General features: G+C 49.0%; 1 protein-coding gene across 2 annotated transcripts in view; it reads right to left on the minus strand.

Annotated features, from left to right (window-relative positions):
* Nucleotides 1-988: 988 nt before the first annotated feature.
* Nucleotides 989-23,264, minus strand: part of LOC115129759 (cysteine/serine-rich nuclear protein 3-like) — a 30,299-nt gene continuing 8,023 nt past the window's right edge. The window contains exons 3-6 of one of the 2 annotated variants that reach the window (XM_029660454.2): nucleotides 7,714-7,902; nucleotides 6,703-6,962; nucleotides 2,405-2,701; nucleotides 989-2,182 (exon numbers count right to left, since the gene is read on the minus strand). In XM_029660454.2, the coding sequence (XP_029516314.2) occupies nucleotides 1,196-2,182; nucleotides 2,405-2,701; nucleotides 6,703-6,962; nucleotides 7,714-7,870 (1,701 nt within the window). In that variant the 5' untranslated portion in view covers nucleotides 7,871-7,902 and the 3' untranslated portion in view covers nucleotides 989-1,195. Of the gene's footprint in view, nucleotides 2,183-2,389; nucleotides 2,702-6,702; nucleotides 6,963-7,713; nucleotides 7,903-23,264 lie in introns of both variants that reach the window. The other variant, XM_065018815.1, reaches the window with a different exon arrangement.

Below are 23,264 nucleotides of genomic sequence, written 5' to 3' on the forward strand. Positions count from 1 at the left end.
TTTCATTTTCCCATTCGACAAGGAATCATTTTTGAAAATTCTAACTATTTCACAGTCATCGTCCAGTAGCGGTTAGACATTCAGAACCAGGACCTGGAAACTGTGTGCGCAATAATGTGCAAAGATCCTTCTGAGGCAAAACCCCACAACTTGCCGTTGAAACCTAATCGTTCACTTTAAAAAAGGTACATTCATCAGGAGTTGAAAACAACAAACACCGTCCTTCAGGTTCTACACAATCAAACGGGCGACCCGGTTTCTAGGATAGGTCAACAACAGCATTATTCCTGTGCAGAAAATGAATTGATAATTGATACTGACATCATGTAGTTTCACTAGTAAAGGGATACTTCAGGATTTTGGCAATGAAGCCCATTATCTACTTCCCCAGTCCCAGTCCGATGAACTTAAGGATACCATTTTTATGTCCCTGCATCCTTCATCCCTGTACGAAGGAAGTTAGAGGTAGTTTTGCAAGCCAATGCTCACTAGTGTTAGTGCAATGACTGGTAGTCTATGGTCACAGCTAACATCTGGTTTCCATAGACTTCCAGTCATTGCGCTAACTCTAGTTAGCAATTGCGCTAACGCTAGTTAGCAGCTTCTTTCAAACTACACGCAGAGACATAAAAATGGTATCCACAAGTTCATCTGGATCTGGAGAAGGCGATCATTGCCTCCTGAAGTATCCCTTTAATTAAGTTGGTCAGCACATTAATCCGAATGTACATACTTGCTGCAAAGGAATGCTTATTTGACTTATCACACTAACCAGTTTCATTGAACTCGCCACAAGTCTACCTGACACTGCTAGTGACTAGTGTTAGTCTCTAGAATGGGTGGATCCCTTTAATTCTCAGGCAGGAGAGAGGACGCCTCAGCCAGCCCGTTGAAAGACCCTTGGCTTTGCTGCTCCTTAGTCCCCACAGATACCTCAGACCGTGTGCTATTCTTCAGTGAAAGTGTAATATCATTACCGTTCATGTCTGTCTGAAAGGCTGATTGACAATTATTGTCATGAGTCTTGTCCTGGAGGCAGATGTGAGCGATTTCCCCTTAGATAGGCCAGCTACTGAGTCAAAATTGGCTATATTGTAAAAATTCAAAAATGTGCTTTTGGTCTTAAGGTTAGAGTTAGGCATTAGGGTTAGCAGTGTGGTTACGTTTAGGGTTAAGGTTAGGTTTAAAACTGATTTTATGACTTTGTGGCTGTGCCAGCTAGTGACCACTCCGCAGAGTTGCCTCTAGAACAAGATTCATGATGAAAAACGCTAACCTGTGTCTGACAGGGCTGCTCATGGTGTAGTGTACTAGTCTCCCCACTGTGGGGAGTGTTGCTCTGCTGCGGGGCTGAGGAACAGGCGTTGGCTGCTGGTGCTTTGTCAGTGTGGGGAAAATGCATATACAGTCCCTCTATCTGGCTGAGGTGGTCTGTGTGCGGCTCGGAGGTGGTTTTAGGCTGCTCCTGTGACACGACCGTGGGGCCATCTGTGGCCCCCTCCCTGTTGGGGAGTGAGAGGCGGAGTGAGGGAGCTTCACAAGGGGATTTTGGTGTGGGGTTCAGCTTGGCTGAGTTGTCCATCTGGTAGTACCCTGATGAAGGGTTGTGGTAGTATGAGTTGGGGTTAGCGCGGTTGGTGTTGGTCTGTGTGCAATCACTGTAACCCAACACAGAGGAGAGAGGGACCACCTCTGTGTGAGAGACTGGGGGTCCACTCACCCCCTCCTCCATAGACTCACAGTCATCTTCCTCCTCCTCCTCCTCAGAGTCACTAGTGTGCAGGCTGTCGGTGCTGCAGTCCGAGAGGCCACTACATAAACTACTACCATCGTCATCATCCTCCTCCTCATCATCTTCCTCATCTTCGTCCACTTCCTCTTCTAGATGCTGCTCCACGTCGCTGGCACTCGGCAGGTGCATGATGGGAGCCTGCGGGACTGGGATGTTGTCAGACATCAGGGGGTACTGCAGAGCACGCTGGACAGGGATGTTGACTGGTAGTTCTCTGTGGTAACCAATGGTGACCTGTGGTAGTTGTTGCTCGTGGCTCTTTTCCAGCTCCAGCTTCATGATGGTGTGCAGGAAGTGGGTGCGAACACGGATGGGGTTGAACTCGACACGACCTGTGCTGTTACTGCAGCCCTCCTTGCTGCAGCCGCACGGGAATGACATGCGATCTACCTGTACAGACAGACAACCAACGCCTCAGTTAGCCTCCAATACTGGACGGTTCCGTTTCCAATGAATAACGAACACATAAACAGATGCATAAGCATAGCAGACGGTCAAACAGCCAGGCAAACAGCCAGCTATCCAGTAGCGGGCCAGCCAGCCAGCCATCATTTAACAGGCAAACATACTGACAGAGGTAATTCAGGAGACCCTCACCACAGCTCCATTTACCTGGCACTTGATGCCGGCCAGGCTGCAAGCGCAGGTCGCAGGGTTGCACAGCCCCGTGCAGTCACAGCCGCACTCCTCCCGGGACACCCGGATGGCCCGCAGCTCGTGCTTCTCCTCCACGTCAATGCGTCGCACCCCAGACGCCCGGAGGAGAGCGCGGCGCCGCCTGGTGGTCATCGGCTGCAGGAAGAAGTACTCGTCCACCTCCGCGTTGTCCAGGTCGATGTCGTCCTCTGAGATGTCGTCCAAGGTCAGTGACTCGGCCTCGTCCGACTCCACAGTGCCATTATTGGTCAGCTGGAAGAAAAAACACACGAGTAGATGGTGATGCTCTCTCGTGATGCACACGGAGTAAACCCGAACACCTTCCTAATATTGAGTTGCACCCCCTTTTGCCCTCCGACCAGCCTCAATTCGTCAGGGCATGGACTCTACAAGGTGTCAAAAGCGTTCCACGGGGATGCTGGCCCATGATGACTCCAATGCTTCCCACAGTTTTGTCAAGTTGGCTGCATGTCCTTTAGGTGGTGGACCATTGTTGATACACACGGGAACCTGTTGAATATAGAAAACCCAGCAGCGTTGCAGTTCTTGACACAAACCGCCCGGCGCCTACTACAATACCCTGTTCAAAGGCACTTCAATCTGTTGTCTTGCCCATTCAAGCTCTGAATGGCACACACACACACAATCCATGTCTAAATTCTCAAAGCTTAAAAACATTTGTTTAACCTTTAACCTCCCCTTCATCTACACTGATTGAAGTGGATATAACAAGTGACATCAATGAGGGATCACAGCTTTCACCTGGATTTACACGGTCAGGCTGTGTCATGGAAAGAGCAGGTGTTCTTACCGTTTTGTATACTCAGTGTATAATGTATCTGGGCTCTTGTAAAGTCATGTCATATAGACTGCTCTAGGTGCTTATATGTGTGTCCTTGCATCTATGAAATAAATGCTCATCTCCTGACTATAATACCTTAGGTGGTGATGTAAATCAATTCAACACAAATGGTTTACACAGGTTGTTCAAAGAAAGTTGATACTCCCAACACTCTGTCCGAGGTCACAGCGACGTGTGAGGAATCAGCATAAACCAATGAGGGGGATTATTATTGATAACAATTACATGGCTGCCTGCTTGTGTTAGCGCATCCCCTTGTGTTGGATTAGAATCTCTGCGATAAAGCAGCTGAAAGTGCTAGTGAATACACTGAATAAATACATTATAAGGAATGTAAAGGTCATTTTGACTAGAAAGGACTGTGCCACTCAGGCTTTTAATGTAATTTGTCATTAGCCTTGAACTCATAACCTAGTCCTAATGCTATCCTGCTTTCCTGGTTATCCCCGGCTTACAAATGGGCAAACATTCCTTCCTCATCTCTCTGCTATGTTAGCTGATTTCTAGCACAAAAAAATAGTTGCCATGCTACACATTGGTGTACAATGTACTGCACTTTAGGCACTTGGACAAGTGCCACTGTGTGTGCCTTATGCAATCTATTATTAATACACTGAATTTGTCACTGCACTGCTGGATACTTTAACACAAAGACATAGTCCAAACCTTCAGTTAGACAGACTCGGCTGCTTTCCTTAAGACAGACTCGGCTGCCTTCAGTTAGACAGACTCGGCTGCCTTCAGTTAGACAGACTCGGCTGCTTTCCTTAAGACAGACTCGGCTGCTTTCCTTAAGACAGACTCGGCTGCCTTCAGTTAGACAGACTCGGCTGCTTTCCTTAAGACAGACTCGGCTGCCTTCAGTTAGACAGACTCGGCTGCTTTCCTTAAGACAGACTCGGCTGCCTTCAGTTAGACAGACTCGGCTGCCTTCAGTTAGACAGACTCGGCTGCCTTCAGTTAGACAGACTCGGCTGCTTTCCTTAAGACAGACTCGGCTGCCTTCAGTTAGACAGACTCGGTTGCCTTCAGTTAGACAGACTCGGCTGCTTTCCTTAAGACAGACTCGGCTGCTTTCCTTAAGACAGACTCGGCTGCCTTCAGTTAGACAGACTCGGCTGCTTTCCTTAAGACAGACTCGGCTGCCTTCAGTTAGACAGACTCGGCTGCTTTCCTTAAGACAGACTCGGCTGCCTTCAGTTAGACAGACTCGGCTGCCTTCAGTTAGACAGACTCGGCTGCCTTCAGTTAGACAGACTCGGCTGCTTTCCTTAAGACAGACTCGGCTGCTTTCCTTAAGACAGACTCGGCTGCCTTCAGTTAGACAGACTCGGCTGCTTTCCTTAAGACAGACTCGGCTGCCTTCAGTTAGACAGACTCGGCTGCTTTCCTTAAGACAGACTCGGCTGCCTTCAGTTAGACAGACTCGGCTGCCTTCAGTTAGACAGACTCGGCTGCCTTCAGTTAGACAGACTCGGCTGCCTTCAGTTAGACAGACTCGGGGTGCCTTCAGTTAGACAGACTCGGCTGCCTTCAGTTAGACAGACTCGGCTGCCTTCAGTTAGACAGACTCGTCTGCCTTCAGTTAGACAGACTCGGCTGCCTTCAGTTAGACAGACTCGGCTGCCTTCAGTTAGACAGACTCGGGGTGCCTTCAGTTAGATAGTCTCGGCTGCCATCCGTTAGACTAGTGGTTCCCAAACTAGGGGTTGCGACCGCATAGGGGTGGGGGGATGGGTCGCCTTATATGAAAATGGGGGTCATGGGAGAATTTCCAAAATCCTGAAAAAAATAAATAATAATAATAATATATGTATATGTATATATATCAATACAGTGGGGAGAACAAGTATTTGATACATTGCCGATTTTGCAGGTTTTCCTACTTACAAAGCATATAGAGGTCTGTCATTTTTATCATAGATACACTTCAACTGTGAGAGACGGAATCTAAAACAAAAATCCAGAAAATCACATTGTATGATTTTTAAGTAATTAATTTGCATTTTAATTAGCATTTTATTGCAATTTCATTGGAGTTGGCTACTGTCGTGTCTGGACTATCATTAAATGTGAAGACTGTATATTATCAAAGCAATTATCTATGTGTAATTTAATTACGCAATTAAACTAATCACAAAACTTTAAACTAGGAAGTCGGGGCACCATGAAAAAATGTTGTTTATAGAGTGTCAATTTTAGAGTGTCGATATAAAAACGGGCTTATTTATTTACTAACTAACCACACCGAATGACATAAAACAAACTGTAGATATGTGGGTTACTACCTGATACAAAGAAAAAGTCCTTAGCGGACGAAGCCAATATGACGGCTTGGTAGACAAATGAAAGGGGTCCGGACGGAGAAAAAGCGGGAAAGACGAAATGGATTCATTACACACAGTTGATAATTATATTAATTGAAATGCTAATCCTTTGCACATGAACGGCCGCTCATTCGAAAATAATAGCAATGTCTAGATTTACGCCCGTATGTCGTTGTTGTCTTCTGCTGGAATCGCCTGTCCGTCTGCTGGAGAGTCAGTTCATCAGAGAGTTTCTGGTAAACTTCCCCAGAAGTCACAATGTCCTTCGTGGTTGTAGCTTTCTCCGCGGCTCTGGATAGTGTCTGTTGTAATGGATACGTCAGGCGTACCATGTTCTTAGAATAGATGTTTCGGCGATCGTCGGTATTCTCCTACTAGACTAGCAATTAAATGTCTAAGATTTTCTCTTATTCTGTAGTGATTGATAGTCTCGGAGATGAACCATTTCCAGCCTTGTAGCCAAAACTACAGCTGTATGGTCTAATGATCTATAGAATTCGAGCCATTCCAACATGGGGACTCCCAGCGTTCTCTGACTTGATGGAAATTTTGTAGGAAGTGGGCTTTATACTCTGTGGAAAAAGGCGCGAGTCCATGACGCCGACATAATGAAAACCCATATTTTCTCATTTAGAACATTACATCTTTTCACAAATAGTTGAACGTTTAATCACATATGTTTCACAATATTTCGATGTAAACCTGACAGCTGGGAAATGTACACTGTAAGATATACAGTTATGTGTGTTTCCCGTCCTTCATTAGATCACCAAATGAAACACTCGACATGACTGTCCCTTAAGTGTCCACAGACCATTCCCACATTCTCAAAAATAGAAACATTGTTTAATTATTCAAACTTTTGATGTTCGAGGGTCTCTCTGTGTTCCACAGTTTACATTCCAATCTCGAACACTACAGAGCATAAGGGCAGCGTATGTTATGACCGACCATAAAACAGTCGTCTTCCCGCTCTCCCCCTCTACGAGAGAGAGAGCACGCTGTAGAATGGACCCCCCTGTAAACTGATCCTTCAGATCGTCACGGGAGAGTTATGACACTACCTTGAGTTTGATGGAGTTGAGTTTCTCCTCTTTGAGGTGGTCTCGCAGCATGTCTCGGTGGCTTCTCTCCTGCTCCACAGCGAACTCCCCCAGGGTGTAGCGCTGCACCCAGCTGTGGCGTGTGGACATGCCCAGGGTGCTGCCGCCCTGCGTGGGCACGCTGGTGAAGCCCTGGCGCCGGCTGAAGTAGTACACCGTCACGCTCTCAAAGTGCACATTGCGCACCAGCAGGCGCTTCTCACACCTCAAGATAGAGGAGGCTGTTAAGAGGGAGGGATAGGGAGAGAAGGAGGGATGGAGAGAAAGGGGGCATTTAGAGACAAAGTATCACTATATCATTTTTTAAAATTGTACCTTTATTTAATTAGACAAGTCAGTTAAGAACACATTTTTATTTACAATGATGGCCTACCCCCGGCCAAACCTGGACGACGCTGGGCCAATTATGCGCCACCTTATGGGACTCCCAATCATGGCCAGATGTGATACAACTTGGGTTCGAACCAGGGACTGTAGTGACTCCTCTTGCACTGAGATGCAGTGCCTTAGACCGCTGTGCCACTCGTGAGCCCTTAAGTGAGTGTTGCTGCTATGGATATCCCTATGGACCCCTTGAGTTTTAGCATCCCTCACATCCTCCCTGTCATCTAAAAACCCACAGGGAGCAGGAGCTAGGGGAGATCACCAGCTATGACTCCTAGAGAGAGATGAAATCACACTACTCCCAAGAGTTACTTCCTGTTTCTCTCTATCATTCTAATCCCACTGAGGCTCTCTATGCTGGTGGTGCTTGAGGGAATCCCATCTGAGTTGAAAAGCAGTAGGTGAGGAAGTGGTTCTATTAACTGGGAGTTTTATTCCACTGAAAAGATGGATGGCTACTCAGCAGCACAATGTAAGGTGCTATTTCATTCACTTTGTGTCAAATAGTTGACAGTGTTGTCCGAAGTTGGCAAAGCTGGCTGTGTTAGTTAAGCAGTCAAGTACATAAATGCTGGGTAAGCAACTCACGGGCGACGGGGGTGGAGGTTCCTGGGTTGACGCTGTCGCTGCTGTTCCCGCTGTCGCTGCCGGCAGAGACCTCGTCATCGGACCTCCGGAGAGAGAGGCAGGGGGAGGGGCTGTCCACCTCCACCTCCTCAAACTTCCTCTTCAGGATCCCACTCATCCTGCCGTAGGTCTACCACCCAACGTCTGCCCCTGAGAGAAAGAAAGAATGTTGTAAGAAATGTTATTACCGTGACTGCACAAGAGTGTACATGGTCGATGAGCAAACCTATGCTACTGCACATGGTTGCTCAGTTCATGGCATAGTGGGCATTGATCTTTCTCAATAGGTATATGTGATGAGTGTATGTACATCGAGTGCATAAAGTAAACTTAACATTATGACTATAACTGCTGTTCTCTGGAGGGAAACGAGGTACAACATACTATGGGGGAGTCGCACTCTTGCGACTGAAGGGTCTACAATCATGCCTGATAAGGCCACGCCCTGCTGGAAGCCCCGCCTTCTACAGATGATAAGCGTGAGGCTTGGATTTATTTCTTCAATTTAATACCGCTCTTCACCGAGCCCAGGAACGGGCGGCGTGGGGCCAAACAGGTGTTGTACCTCATTTCACTGGATGTCATAAGGTGAAAGCACCAATTTGTAAGTCGCTCTGGATAAGAGCGTCTGCTAAATGACTTAAATGTAAATGTAAATATAAATTTCCCTCCTTCAGGGAACAGTGGCCCAAAGCGAGAGCATGTACACACTGCTCCCCAGAAATAGGGACCGAGCCAAGTTTAGGAGGAAGTGAGAGTCTCTCCCCATCTGTTGATGCATACCACCACTGACATATTGTTGGTTCTGACCAACACAAGCCAGCCCAACAAAAGCAAGGGGAAGTGCCTGAGCGCCGATATACCGTTAGGAGCTCTGGGTAATTGATATGGTGCACTCCGCATCAGTATCCATCCCTCCCGAATCGAGTTGCCATCGTACATCCCTTGGGGGGGATGCGTCTGCCAGATATAACTCAGTCCATGGGAGCCCCCTAACAATAGCAGAGGGTCCCACCACTGGGCCAGGGCCTGAAGGCCTGACTGGGGACACCCAAAGCGACCGGGTAAGGCTGTGAGATGCGTCCAGGTGAGTGGCCGCATCAACACTAGCCCCAGGGGAATGACTTCCATCACAGAAGCCATCATCCCCAGTGGGCGTAGCCCAGCCAAAATTTGGCTGAGCAGAGCCGGAACCTGAACACCCTCCTCAGGGATAGAAAGAGCGATATGCGAGTGAGTCTAACTCCAGACCCAGAAACGGTATGCGCTGAGATGGAGTCAGACAGCTGTTTTTATGGTTTCTTAGGAAGTCTAGAAACTGAATATGGGAAAGTAGTATGGATGTGTGTAACACTGCGTGGCCCTCGACTCTGCCGCCACCAGCCAATAGGCTGTAATAGCCTGCGGCTCGTGAGCATTCTGAGTTTGTAGTCTAAGGTGCTAGCTGAGGGCATGTCCCTTTTCGGAACCAGGAAATACCGACTGTACCAGCCATTCAGGATTTTCAACATAGAAACCCCTCGGATTGCCTGCTTCTGACGACGGGAGGATATTCCCTCCCTCAAAACGGGCGCTGGGGCCTTGGGAACATTCGGTGTGATAATGCTGCAGAAGCGTGGGAGACGCACAACAAATTGTAGCTTGTACCCTGATGTCACTGTTCGCATGATCTAGGGCAACACTGCGCATGTGCGCCACTGGTCGGAGCAGACAGTGAGCCTCTCGCGAAGTGCCATCTGAATGGGACTGGGAGAGATTGGTGGAAATGGAAGAACCACTCTTGGCAACTGTGTGTATGAACGTGGAGGAGGGACACTTTTCATTGAACTCACATGGGGAGACAACACTTTTGACACCCGTGAACACTGGAAGTTACCATGGAGGTTACCCTACCGACCAGCCATAGGTACTGGCGACAAAGCGCCTTGTAGCCTAGCTGGGAATGGGACAGATAGCTCTGAGAAACGGAACCCTTCTGGGGTAACCGACAGGGGCGATTTGTAATCAAATCTAATTCCCAGGAATGAAAAGCTCTGAGCTGGAGACAGGAAGCTAATTTCAGGGTTCATATGAACCACAGAGATTGTGTTGGATAATAGCATGGTCGTGTCCAACACTTGTCCCTCGACTCCGCTACCAACCACCAATAACCTGTATCATTAGACAACTCATAGGGACTAGTAAGCTACAGGCAGGAATCAGCAATGAATCCCAGTAATGAGCCACCTATAGAGGAGGGGTGCCCCTGTGGTCAGAGAGAGAATTGGCCAATTTATTACTCGGGAGACTGATATACCCATAGTGTAACGGAGGCACTGAGAGTCGAGAAGCAGGTGCAGGTGAAACGTTTAATAAAACAACATGGAATGAGATAACATAGGAATAGCGTCTACGCATAAACACAGAAACAATACTGACTGTGGAAAGAACCTAAGGGAGTGCCAGATATAGGGGAGGTAATGGAGTCCAGGTGTGCCTCATGACGTGCAGGTGTACTTAATGATGGATCCTAGGACCGGTGGTTAGTATACTGGCGATGTCGAACAGAGGGGAAGAGTGGGAGTAGATGTGACAGTACCTCCCCCCCCCCCGTGACACACAAACTGGGGGCTCAGATTCTTACAGAGCCAGTGGAGTGTGAGGTTCCTGTTAGAGAGCCAGACACGATCCCCAGAGTGGTACACGGGGGTTTGACAGTGGACGGCGCGCTGGAGTCTCACGTGAGCATTGCTCCACGGTTCTGCGTGCCTGTACTACTCATCAACCGCAGGAGCTCCGGTCTGGCCCAGGGGGCCATTGAGCCAGGGCCGGCTGAAAACCCAGAACACACTGGAAGGGGGTCGACCCAGTGGAGGAGTAGCGAGTTCTGGGTGTACACCGCCAACGGAAGGAATCGAGCCCACTCTCCCTGCCGGTCCTGACAGTGACTCCTCAGGAACCTCCCCAGCTCCTGGTTGATCCTCTCCACCTGCCCGTTGGGCTGAGGCCTATACCCGGAAGTGAGGCTGACCGCGACCCCGAGCTTCTCCATAAAGGCTCTCCATACCATGATGTGAATTGGGGGCCACGGTCGGAGACGATGTCCTCCGGAAGGCCATAATGCTGGAAGACCTGCTGGAATAGTGCCTCAGCAACCTGGAGAACAGTAGGGAGACCAGAAAGCAGGATCAAATGACAGTATTTTGAAAATCTAAACACAACCACCAAAATGGTGGTGAAACCGTCAGGGGGGAGATCAGTAACAAAGTCAATGGATAGATACCAGGGACGCTGAGGCACGGGAAGGAGTTTACCTGAAGGAGCGTTCCGGGGGGGATTTGGTTTGGGCACATACGAAACAGGAGTTGACGTAACAAGTGACATCTTGTGCCAAGGTAGGCCACCAGTACTTCTCAGAGATGGATTGGGTAGTGCGAGAAATACCTCGCACTACCCAATGTCCAGCAACGACAGCTGTGTGTGCGCAGGTCAGCAGCCGATCCCTTATCCCCGTGAGAACGTAGATGCACTCGGGAGGACAGTTAGTGGGTGCGGGCTCTCTCTCCAGAGCCTGGTGAATGTCCACACCTAGGTCCAGGAGCTACGGAAGGGTGGGATTATAGGTGCATTCTGGACAGGACCCTCTCCCGAATCGTAGAGATGGGACAGGGCATCGTCCTTGGTGTTTTTTTTTTACCTGGGCAATAGGTCAGCGTGAAGTCGTACATTGTGAAGAAAAGGCCCACCTTGCTTGGTGCAGATTCAGTCTACTTGCTGTCCACAGGTTCTCCAGGTTCTGATGGTCGGTGCGGATGACGAATGATTCTTTGGTGCCCTCCAGCCAGCGCCTCCACTCCTTTAACTTCTTGGTGACAGGGGGCAGTATTTTCACGTCCGGATGAAATGCATGCCCAAATTCAACTGCCTGCTACTCATCCTCAGAAGATAAGATATGCATATTATTATTAGATTTGGATGGGACACACTCTGAAGTTTCTAAAACTGTTTGAATCATGTCTGTGAGTATAACAGAACTTATGTAGCAGGCGAAACCCCGAGGACAAACCATTCAGATTTTTTTTTGAGGTCACTCTTTTCAATGGTTTTTCATTGGGAATCCAGATTTCTAAGGGACCTTCTTGCAGTCCCTACCGCTTCCACTGGATGTCACCAGTCTTTAGAAATTGGTTGAGGTTTTTCCTTTGTGTAATGAAGAAGTAGCCCTGTTCAAAACGAGGGTCACTCAAGTGTACTGTTAGATAGAGGCGCGTGACCAGAAAGGCAGCGTCAGTTTGTTTACTTCCTGTATTGAACACAGATCATCCCGTCTTCAATTTGATTGATTATTTACTTTAAAAAATACATAAAGTTGTGTTACAAAAGTAGTTTAAAATGTTTTGGCAAAGTCTACAGGTAACTTTTGAGATATTTTGTAGTCACGTTGCGCAAGTTGGAACCGGTGTTTTTCTGGATCAAACGCGCCAAATAAATGGACATTTTGTATATATATCGATGGAATTAATCGAAAAAAAAGGACAATTTGTGATGTTTATGGGATATATTGGAGTGTCAACAAAATAAGGTCGTCAAAGGTAAGGCATGATTTATATTTTTATTTCTGCATTTTGTGTCGCGCCTGCAGGGTTGAAATATGTTTTCTCTCTTTGTTTACGGAGGTGCTACCCTCAGATAATAGCATCGTTTGCTTTCGCCAAAAAGCCTTTTTGAAATATTACATGTTGCCTGGATTCACAACACGTGTAGCTTTAATCTAGCATCTTATATGTGTGATTTCATGAAGGTTTGATTTTGATAGTAATTTATTTGAATTTGGCGCTTTGCATTTTCACTGGCTTTTGGCCAGGTGGGACGCTACCATCCCACATATCCCAGAGAGGTTAATGCCAACTTTGCCGCCAGGAGCTCTCGGTCACCAACGTCGTAAATCTTCTCTGCTGGGGACAGTTTAGATTAACATGTACACGGATACAATTTCTGTGGATTACCCTGTCATTGAGACAGAACTGGCCCCCACGCCCACCTCTGAAGCATCCACCTCCCCCACAAAGGATATCTGAGCAATGGGACAGAGGTGAAACGTCCCTTGAATAGACGGAAGGCCTTGTCGGCTGCTGGGCTCCACACCAACCTACAGGGACCACCCTCGAAGAGAGAGGTGAGAGGGACTGCGACGGAGCTGAAGTTCCTGATTAAATGGCAGTAGAAGTTGGAAAATCCCAAAAACCGTTATAACCCCATAATGGTGGTTGGGACTGACCATGACCTTCTTGTCGTCCATCCTCACTCCCTGCGGGCTGAATTGGTAGCCTAAGAAGGAGACAGCCTTCTGAAGACGTTGGCACTTCTCAGCCTTGACAAACTGGTGGTTAACCAGAAGGTGTTCGATGACTGCCGGCAACAACAGGAGAGGGTAACGGTACTTTGTGGTGATTTCATTGAGTCCTTTGTAATCGATACATGGACGTAACCCTCCATCAGTCTTGGCCACGGAGATGAAACCAGCTGACACAGGAGAAGAGGACGTGCAGATGAAAACTTGTTGGAGCGCCTCTTGGATGTAATCCTCCATGGCCTGGGTCAGGTGGCGCGGGTCTTGGAGAATACCTCCCGCAGGTCCTTGTATATCTCCGGGTTGTTGGGCTAAAGGGCAACCACAGGACTCTCAACCGACGTAGGACCACAGGGGATGGGGAAGGAGGTCCTCCGGCATTCGGGTGACCAGTCTGTGATTCTAATCCTCAACCATGAGATGGTGGGATTATGGCGCTGAAGCCAAGGGAGGCCGAGAAAGATCTTGTGAACTGGTGATGAAGACGGGGATGTTCTCCTGACGAATGGACTCTACGGTGAGGGTGAGTGGTTGGGTGATGTGTGTAATGGTTCCGGATCCTAGTGGCCGCCTATCAAGGGATTGAACCAGGAAATGAGAGGAGAGCGGGAATGAGATGTTAATAAGAGAGGAGACAAGGGTCTGGTCAATAAAGTTCCCTGTGGCACCGGAATCGACTAATGCTGTAGACACAGTACATGAGGGACAGTCAAATAAACTTAGCAAAAAAAGAAACGTCCTCTCACTGTCAACTGTGTTTATTTTCAGCAAACTTAACATGTGTAAATATTTGTATGAACATAACAAGATTCAACAACTGTTCCACAGACATGTGACTAACAGAAATAGAATAACATGTCCTTGAACAAAGGGGGGTGGGTCAAAAATCAAAAGTAACTGTCAGTATCTGGTGTGGTCACCAGCAGCATTAAGTACTGCAGTGCATCTCCTCCTCATGGACTGCACCAGATTTGCCAGTTCTTGCTGTGAGATGTTACCCCACTCTTCCACCAAGGCACCTGCAAGTTCCCGGACAATTCTGGGGGGAATGACCCTAGCTCTCACCCTCCAATCCAACAAATCCCAAACGTGCTCAATGGGATTGAGATCTGGACTCTTCGCTGGCCATGGCAGAACACTGACATTCCTGTCTTGCAGGAAACCACGCACAGAACGAGCAGTATGGCTGGTGGCATTGTCATGCTGGAGGGTCATGTCAGGATGAGCCTGCAGGAAGGGTAACACATGAGGGAGAAGGAAGTCTTCCCTGTAACGCACAGCGTTGAGATTGCCTGCAATGACAACAAGCTCAGTCCGATGATGCTGTGGCACACAGCCCCAGACCATGATGGACCCTCCACTTCCAAATCGATCCCGCTCCAGAGTACAGGCCTCGGTGTAACGCTCATTCCTTCGACGATAAACGTGAATCCGACCATCACCCCTGGTGAGACAAAAACGCGACTCGTCACTGAAGAGCACTTTTTGCCAGTCCTATCTGGTCCAGCGACGGTGTGATGTCTGGTGATGTCTGGTGAGGACCTGCCTTACAACAGGCCTACAAGCCCTCAGTCCAGCCTCTCTCAGCCTTTTGCGGACAGTCTGAGCACTGATGAAGGGATTGTGCATTCCTGGTGTAACTCGGGCAGTTGTTGTTGCCATCCTGTACATGTCCCGCATGTGTGATGTTCGGCTGTACCAATCCTGTGCAGGTGTTGTTACATGTGGTCTGCCACTGCGAGGACGTCCTTTCTCCCTGTAGCGCTGTCTTAGGCGTCTCACAGTACGGACATAGCAATTTATTGCCATAGCCACATCTGCAGTCCTCATGCCTAAGGCATGTTCACGCAGATGAGCAGGGACCCTGGGCATCTTTCTTTTGGAGTTTTTCAGAGTCAGTAGAAAGGTCTCTTTAGTGTCCTACATTTTCATAACTGTGACCTTAATTGCCTCCCATCTGTAAGCTGTTAGTGTCTTAACGACCCTTCCACATGTGCATGTTCATTAATTGTTTATGGTTCATTGAAAGATGCATTTGAACAGAGCCATGAACCCCTCATATGAATCTAGTTCCTCCTCTCCTATATCCCAGATGGCTGTGGCCCATTCCAATGCCCGCCCAGTCAGCAGAGAAATAACCATGGTAGCCTTGGACCTCTCAGTGGTGGGGGCTCCCATCTGGTGCGTAAAGTAGAGGGAGCACTGAAGTAGGAAGCCACAGCATTTAGATGGGGTGCCGTCATATTTATCCAGTAGCGATAAACAGGCATCGCTGACCTGAGCGAGTTGCTGAATGGGCTGTTGTGCTGGCTCGCTGGGTCAACTGGTTGTAGAGTATCCTCCGCTATTTGACGACAACGCCTCCAGGTATGTTCGAGATGTTACACACTGTGAAGAACCTCTTCCATAGCTGTCCCCAGTTGTGCCAGCTGGTCATGGTGTTGATGTAGAAGTTATCCCTGCTCGTCGACCGTATGGGAGATATACTGTTTTCCTGCTGCTGCCATTGTTGGAGTAACTAGCAAAAGATCAAGGTTGATGTAGTCGTTTTCATCCTGCCTGAGATAGTCAACCGGGAGCTTCCACGTATCCTGCCTGACCGTGATTGGTCTGTGTCAGCACGTGACCCCTGTGTGAAGACAAATGTAGCAGTCAGAATGGATATCACTATTGATCATAATAAACTAAACGGCCTTGAAATCAAATCAAATCAAATGTATTTATAAAGCCCTTTTTACATCAGCAGATGTCACAAAGTGCATATACAGAAACCCAGCCTGAATCCCCAAAGAGCGCTTTGGGGAACACTAGTAAGCTTCATTCACCAGAAGTTATGCATGCTAGCTGACATTAGCCAGGAGGCTCTTTAGCCTAAACTCGACTAGCTAGCCTCTTTGACCGTGGCATGGTTCGTTTACAATAACCAAGCGACTTAATGCTATGTATACTAAACAAGAGAGCTCCCCCAGCAACTCCACCGTGGGGAGGCAGGAATAGCTAGTAGTAGCTAGCTCGCCTCGGCAAGTTAGCTTATCTGGCTAGCACGCTATGCAGCGCTTGTTCGCTAACCTGGTCTCGAAAGTGTACATCGGACCGGATCACTGAGGTGGGAACCGGACCCTTCTGGGAAGACAGGCAAGCGCTGCTTAACCCTGGCACACACAGGCGGCGGGATACCCACAGAACCTGGTCACCCTCTCTCTTCCGAGTAGCCTCCCGTAACCGGCGACAGTGCGCACAGGAGCCGGGAGACATTCTACCCAACCAACGACCCAAACCATCAGCCGAGGTACAGGCACTCGGGAGAGGAAGTCACTATCGGAAACACCAAGCCCCCTGAAAAATGCTACACGATTGTCGAGAGAACCTGTGCCACGGATTAGTAGGGGAACAGTGTCAGCCATCCCCTAGTCTCGTACACGAACAGATTCAAGTGAGGGCCGCCTGAGCACGCACCGAGCCGCGACATACAAGACAACTAACATGAGTATATTTTAATTAATTGGGGCATGGTAGCGAATCCAAGCCTAGCCTTCGTCGTTTCGGTTGCGTAAGCCAGTTTACTTATTGCTATAGCCAGGCCAAGCAATTCGAAGAATAACTAATTGTTCGTGATTAAGGAAACGTATGAGAACCATGCAAACTTCAGCACATAACATCCAGGGGGTGAGCACTCTCTACCACTACGGAACAGTTGAGATGGCACAACGTAAGACAGTCTCGTGTTCCAATTGTGTTTTCGCCAGTCTGCGACTCCCCACAGTGTGTTGTACCCAAGTTGACTGACTGAAAGGGAACACGCATCAAGGAATGCACACACATGTAATCACCTGCACTCTGCGTGCACACACATGTAATCCCCTGAACTCTGCGTGCACACACATGTAATCACCTGCACTCTGCGTGCACACACATGTAATCACCTGCACTCTGCGTGCACACACATGTAATCACCTGCACTCTGCGTGCACACACATGTAATCCCCTGCACTCTGCGTGCACACACATGTAATCACCTGCACTCTGCGTGCACACACATGTAATCCCCTGCACTCTGCGTGCACACACATGTAATCCCCTGCACTCTGCGTGCACACACATGTAATCCCCTGCACTCTGCGTGCACACACATGTAATCACCTGCACTCTGCGTGCACACACATGTAATCCCCTGCACTCTGCGTGCACACACATATAATCCCCTGCACTCTGCGTGCACACACATGTAATCCCCTGCACTCTGCGTGCACACACATGTAATCCCCTGCACTCTGCGTGCACACACATGTAATCCCCTGCACTCTGCGTGGAAATACATGTAATCACCTGCACTCTGCGTGCACACACATGTAATCACCTACACTCTGCGTGCACACACATGTAATCCCTGCACTCTGCGTGCACACACACGTAATCCCTGCACTCTGCGTGCACACACATGTAATCCCCTGCACTCTGCGTGCACACACATGTAATCCCCTGCACTCTGCGTGCAAATACATGTAATCCCCTGCACTCTGCGTGCACACACATGTAATCCCCTGCACTCTGCGTGCACACACATGTAATCTCCTGCACTCTGCGTGCACACACATGTAATCCCCTGCACTCTGCGTGGAAATACATGTAATCCCCTGCGTGCACACACATGTAATCACCTGCACTCTGCGTGCACACACATGTAATCCCCTGCACTCTGCGTGCACACACATGTAATCCCCTGCACTCTGCGTGCACACACATGTAATCCCCTGCACTCTGCGTGCACACACATGTAATCCCCTGCACTCTGCGTGGAAATACATGTCATCCCCTGCACTCTGCGTGCACACACATGTAATCACCTACACTCTGCGTGGAAATACATGTAATCCCCTGCACTCTGCGTGCACACACATGTAATCCCCTGCACTCTGCGTGCACACACATGTAATCACCTGCACTCTGCGTGCACACACATGTAATCCCCTGCACTCTGCGTGCACACACATGTAATCCCCTGCACTCTGCGTGCACACACATGTAATCCCCTGCACTCTGCGTGCACACACATGTAATCACCTGCACTCTGCGTGCACACACATGTAATCCCCTGCACTCTGCGTGCACACACATATAATCCCCTGCACTCTGCGTGCACACACATGTAATCCCCTGCACTCTGCGTGCACACACATGTAATCCCCTGCACTCTGCGTGCACACACATGTAATCCCCTGCACTCTGCGTGGAAATACATGTAATCACCTGCACTCTGCGTGCACACACATGTAATCACCTACACTCTGCGTGCACACACATGTAATCCCCTGCACTCTGCGTGCACACACACGTAATCCCCTGCACTCTGCGTGCACACACATGTAATCCCCTGCACTCTGCGTGCACACACATGTAATCCCCTGCACTCTGCGTGCAAATACATGTAATCCCCTGCACTCTGCGTGCACACACATGTAATCCCCTGCACTCTGCGTGCACACACATGTAATCTCCTGCACTCTGCGTGCACACACATGTAATCCCCTGCACTCTGCGTGGAAATACATGTAATCCCCTGCGTGCACACACATGTAATCACCTGCACTCTGCGTGCACACACATGTAATCCCCTGCACTCTGCGTGCACACACATGTAATCCCCTGCACTCTGCGTGCACACACATGTAATCCCCTGCACTCTGCGTGCACACACATGTAATCCCCTGCACTCTGCGTGGAAATACATGTCATCCCCTGCACTCTGCGTGCACACACATGTAATCACCTACACTCTGCGTGGAAATACATGTAATCCCCTGCACTCTGCGTGCACACACATGTAATCACCTGCACTCTGCGTGCACACACACGTAATCCCCTGCACTCTGCGTGGAAATACATGTAATCCCCTGCACTCTGCGTGCACACACATGTAATCACCTGCACTCTGCGTGCACACACACGTAATCCCCTGCACTCTGCGTGCACACACACGTAATCCCCTGCACTCTGCGTGGAAATACATGTAATCCCCTGCACTCTGCGTGCACACACATGTAATCCCCTGCACTCTGCGTGCACACACATGTAATCCCCTGCACTCTGCGTGCACACACATGTAATCCCCTGCACTCTGCGTGCAAATACATGTAATCCCCTGCACTCTGCGTGCACACACATGTAATCACCTGCACTCTGTGTGCACACACATGTAATCACCTGCACTCTGCGTGCAAATACATGTAATCACCTGCACTCTGCGTGCACACACACATGTAATCACCTGCACTCTGCGTGCACACACATGTAATCACCTGCACTCTGCATGCAAATAAATGTAATCCCCTGAACTCTGCGTGGAAATACATGTAATCACCTGCACTCTGCGTGCACACACATGTAATCACCTGCACTCTGCGTGCAAATACATGTAATCCCCTGCACTCTGCGTGCACACACACATGTAATCACCTGCACTCTGCGTGCAAATACATGTAATCCCCTGCACTCTGCGTGCACACACATGTAATCCCCTGCACTCTGCGTGCACACACATGTAATCCCCTGCACTCTGCGTGCACACACATGTAATCCCCTGCACTCTGCGTGCAAATACATGTAATCCCCTGCACTCTGCGTGCACACACATGTAATCACCTGCACTCTGCGTGCAAATACATGTAATCCCCTGCACTCTGCGTGCACACACATGTAATCACCTGCACTCTGCGTGCAAATACATGTAATCCCCTGCACTCTGCGTGCACACACACATGTAATCACCTGCACTCTGCGTGCAAATACATGTAATCCCCTGCACTCTGCGTGCACACACATGTAATCACCTGCACTCTGCGTGCACACACATGTAATCACCTGCACTCTGCGTGCACACACATGTAATCACCTGCACTCTGCGTGCACACACATGTAATCACCTGCACTCTGCGTGCACACACATGTAATCCCCTGCACTCTGCGTGCACACACATGTAATCACCTGCACTCTGCGTGCACACACATGTAATCACCTGCACTCTGCGTGCACACACATGTAATCCCCTGCACTCTGCGTGCACACACATGTAATCACCTGCACTCTGCGTGCACACACATGTAATCACCTGCACTCTGCGTGCACACACATGTAATCACTTGCACTCTGCGTGCACACACATGTAATCACCTGCACTCTGCGTGCACACATGTAATCCCCTGCACTCTGCGTGCACACACATGTAATCACCTGCACTCTGCGTGCACACACATGTAATCACCTGCACTCTGCGTGCACACACATGTAATCCCCTGCACTCTGCGTGCACACACATGTAATCACCTGCACTCTGCGTGCACACACACAGGACTCATAGAGGGATGCTTTAGACATAATACATGGATGTTGCAGTGGCAGCCCTGTCCCTCCCCCCCTTCCCATCCCCACTCCACATACAGTACAGGACATCTCGCTGTCATACTGTGTTCAACATTGTTGCATCTTGCCTAGCCATCTTGTTTCAAGAGGACTGCAATGGAAATAAGTCCCAGATGTTATTGTGTGTTATCCTCCATGATTTTACTCATGTGCATGTATGGCTTCTCAAGTTTCATGTGTGCTTGTTTTGTAAAAAATGTCAAATTCAAACACAACTCCCCACAGTGGCAGTATGGGGAGATGGTGGTGGTGGGAACTGGGTAAGGGTCTCCGTGGCTATATCCAAGCATCATGTACCAACTTCCTACACTTCATTTCAGTCATGTATTCTCATTCCCATCCTCAGCCGTACACCCTGCGGTGGTTGCCATGACAACAGTGTCATCGTATACATGTATCTTATTAAGAGAAATGTTTAATTCAGACAGTCGTCGCCTGATATATAGACATTGTGGATACTATGTGCAAAACAATAACACTTAAAACTGTGGATTACTGTCCACACAAATAACAATCTCATTATAAATGCCTCCTTACTGACGGCCACAAAACAGGACCTGAGGCTGGGAGCTTCTCCCTCTGTGAACTGGTACCGGATGACATCATGCACCAGAACAGAACACAGGAGCAGACTACCCTGCAATGGCAGTCAGAGAATAGATGTAGGGAGCCACCCCTTCCTTCCCTCCCTCCCTCTCGCTAACCACCTCTCTTTCCCTCTCTCTCTCTCTCTCACTCGCTAACCACCTCTCTCTCTCTCTCACCCGCTAACCACCTCTCTCTCTCACTCACTAACCACCTCTCTCTCTCTCTCTCTCTCTCTCTCTCTCTCTCACTCTCTCTCACCCGCTAACCACCTCTCTCTCTCTCTCACTCTCTCACACCCGCTAACCACCTCTCTCTCTTTCTCACTCGCTAACCACCTCTCTCTCTCTCTCTCACCCGCTAACCACCTCTCTCTCTCTCTCACTCTCTCACACCCGCTAACCACCTCTCTCTCTCTCTCACCCGCTAACCACCTCTCTCTCTCTCTCTCTCTCACTCGCTAACCACCTCTCTCTCTCTCTCACTCGCTAACCACCTCTCGTCTCTCTCTCACTCTCTCTCACCCGCTAACCACCTCTCTCTCTCTCTCTCTCTCTCTCTCTCTCTCTCTCACTCGCTAACCATCTCTCTCTCACTCTCTCTCACCCGCTAACCAACTCTCTCTCTCTCTCACTCGCTAACCACCTCTCTCTCTCTCTCTCTCTCTCTCTCTCTCTCACTCTCTCTCACCCGCTAACCAACTCTCTCTCTCTCTCTCTCTCTCTCTCACTCTCTCTCACTCGCTAACCACCTCTCTCTCTCGCTAACCACCACTCATTCTCTCTCTCTCTCTCTCTCGCTAACCACCACTCATTCTCTCTCTCGCTAACCACCTCTCTCTCTCTCTCTCTCTCTCTCTCTCTCTCTCTCTCGCTCTCTAACCACCACTCATTCTCTCTCTCTCTCTCCAAGAAGAACAGTAAGCCCTGCAGCAGGATACACACTGGGAACACAACGCTGCATAAGCTCCCTCCACACCAGATACTACAGATAGTGTCCTTGTGCTGGATCCCATTCGTGAGTTTCCCCCCTAAAAATGTAAAAGTACCAAAGGCGAGGAACTACTACCACCACACTTCAATAATGTATATTACCACCTGACTGACCTGTGTCGTATCGCCTTGCAAACAGGAATTATCTAGTGCTTCCCCACAGTATTCACGACATAAAAGTCCACATCGTCAGGGCTCCCAGAAGAACAGACCTTGCTGCTACCCTCTCACGCTATTGTTTAGCACCCAGGAGTCTGTCTAGCATTCACAATCTCTCTCTCTGGTGTTGCTTGCTGTCAGCTTTCTCAGCCAGCTTCTCTCTCCTCTCTAGCTCTCTTTTTCTCTCTCTCTCTCTTTCTCTCTCTCTTTCGCTCACCCTCTGTTCCTCTTGCTCTCGCTCGCACTCTCTCCCTTTCCACACAAAGACTCGTTAGCTTGTGCTGGCTGAAGTGCAGAAGCCTGACTGAGGTAGAGGAGGAGGTCCTTGGAGATCACGTAAAGAGAGAGGATAGAATGAAAGAAGAAGAGGAGAGAGAGAGATATGGGAGAGAGAGAAGGGAAAGAGAGAGGGGGGGCTGGTGTACTCAGACAATTGACAAAATAGCAAAAAGGGCAAGGAGACAGATCGACAATACTAAATCTCCCTTTTATAATCCCAAACCCTGCACTGCCCCCTGTATAACAGACATACACAACAACACTGTGTCACTTTACAGGCTCAGGTTGCCACAAATAGCATGGAGATGAGTGACAAAGCTTAGTGGGAAGCACCGATGCCAGCCCCTGTCCTGACCCTGTCCGCAGACACTCAGTCTCGATGATGAATACGGGCCAACTGTCAACTCAACTTAACTCACTGTCCTAAAATACCCTCCTGCATCTCCCCTCTTCCTCTCTCTCTACTTCCCCTTTCCTCTCTACTCCTCCATTCATGTTTGGATTCATTGGGTTGATGGTGTGTGTGTCACACAGCAGAGAGGAGCCCTGACTCACTCACTGCAGTGAGACTGGTTGAATTAGCGCTAAGCTAGCTAGCCTCCATTCAGCCTCCAGGCAGGGAGGTTGAGAAAGGAAGCCATCTCTAGATTCTAGAATGATGTCACAGAGAGGGTCAGTTAAATGGGATTTCTAAAAGTACGGACCCTAATGTCATCTGGCGCCGAAGAAGCCTATTGCCACAGACACACAC

The sequence above is a fragment of the Oncorhynchus nerka genome, linkage group LG5 (genome assembly GCF_034236695.1).
Source record: "Oncorhynchus nerka isolate Pitt River linkage group LG5, Oner_Uvic_2.0, whole genome shotgun sequence".
Taxonomy (NCBI): Eukaryota; Metazoa; Chordata; class Actinopteri; order Salmoniformes; family Salmonidae; genus Oncorhynchus; species Oncorhynchus nerka.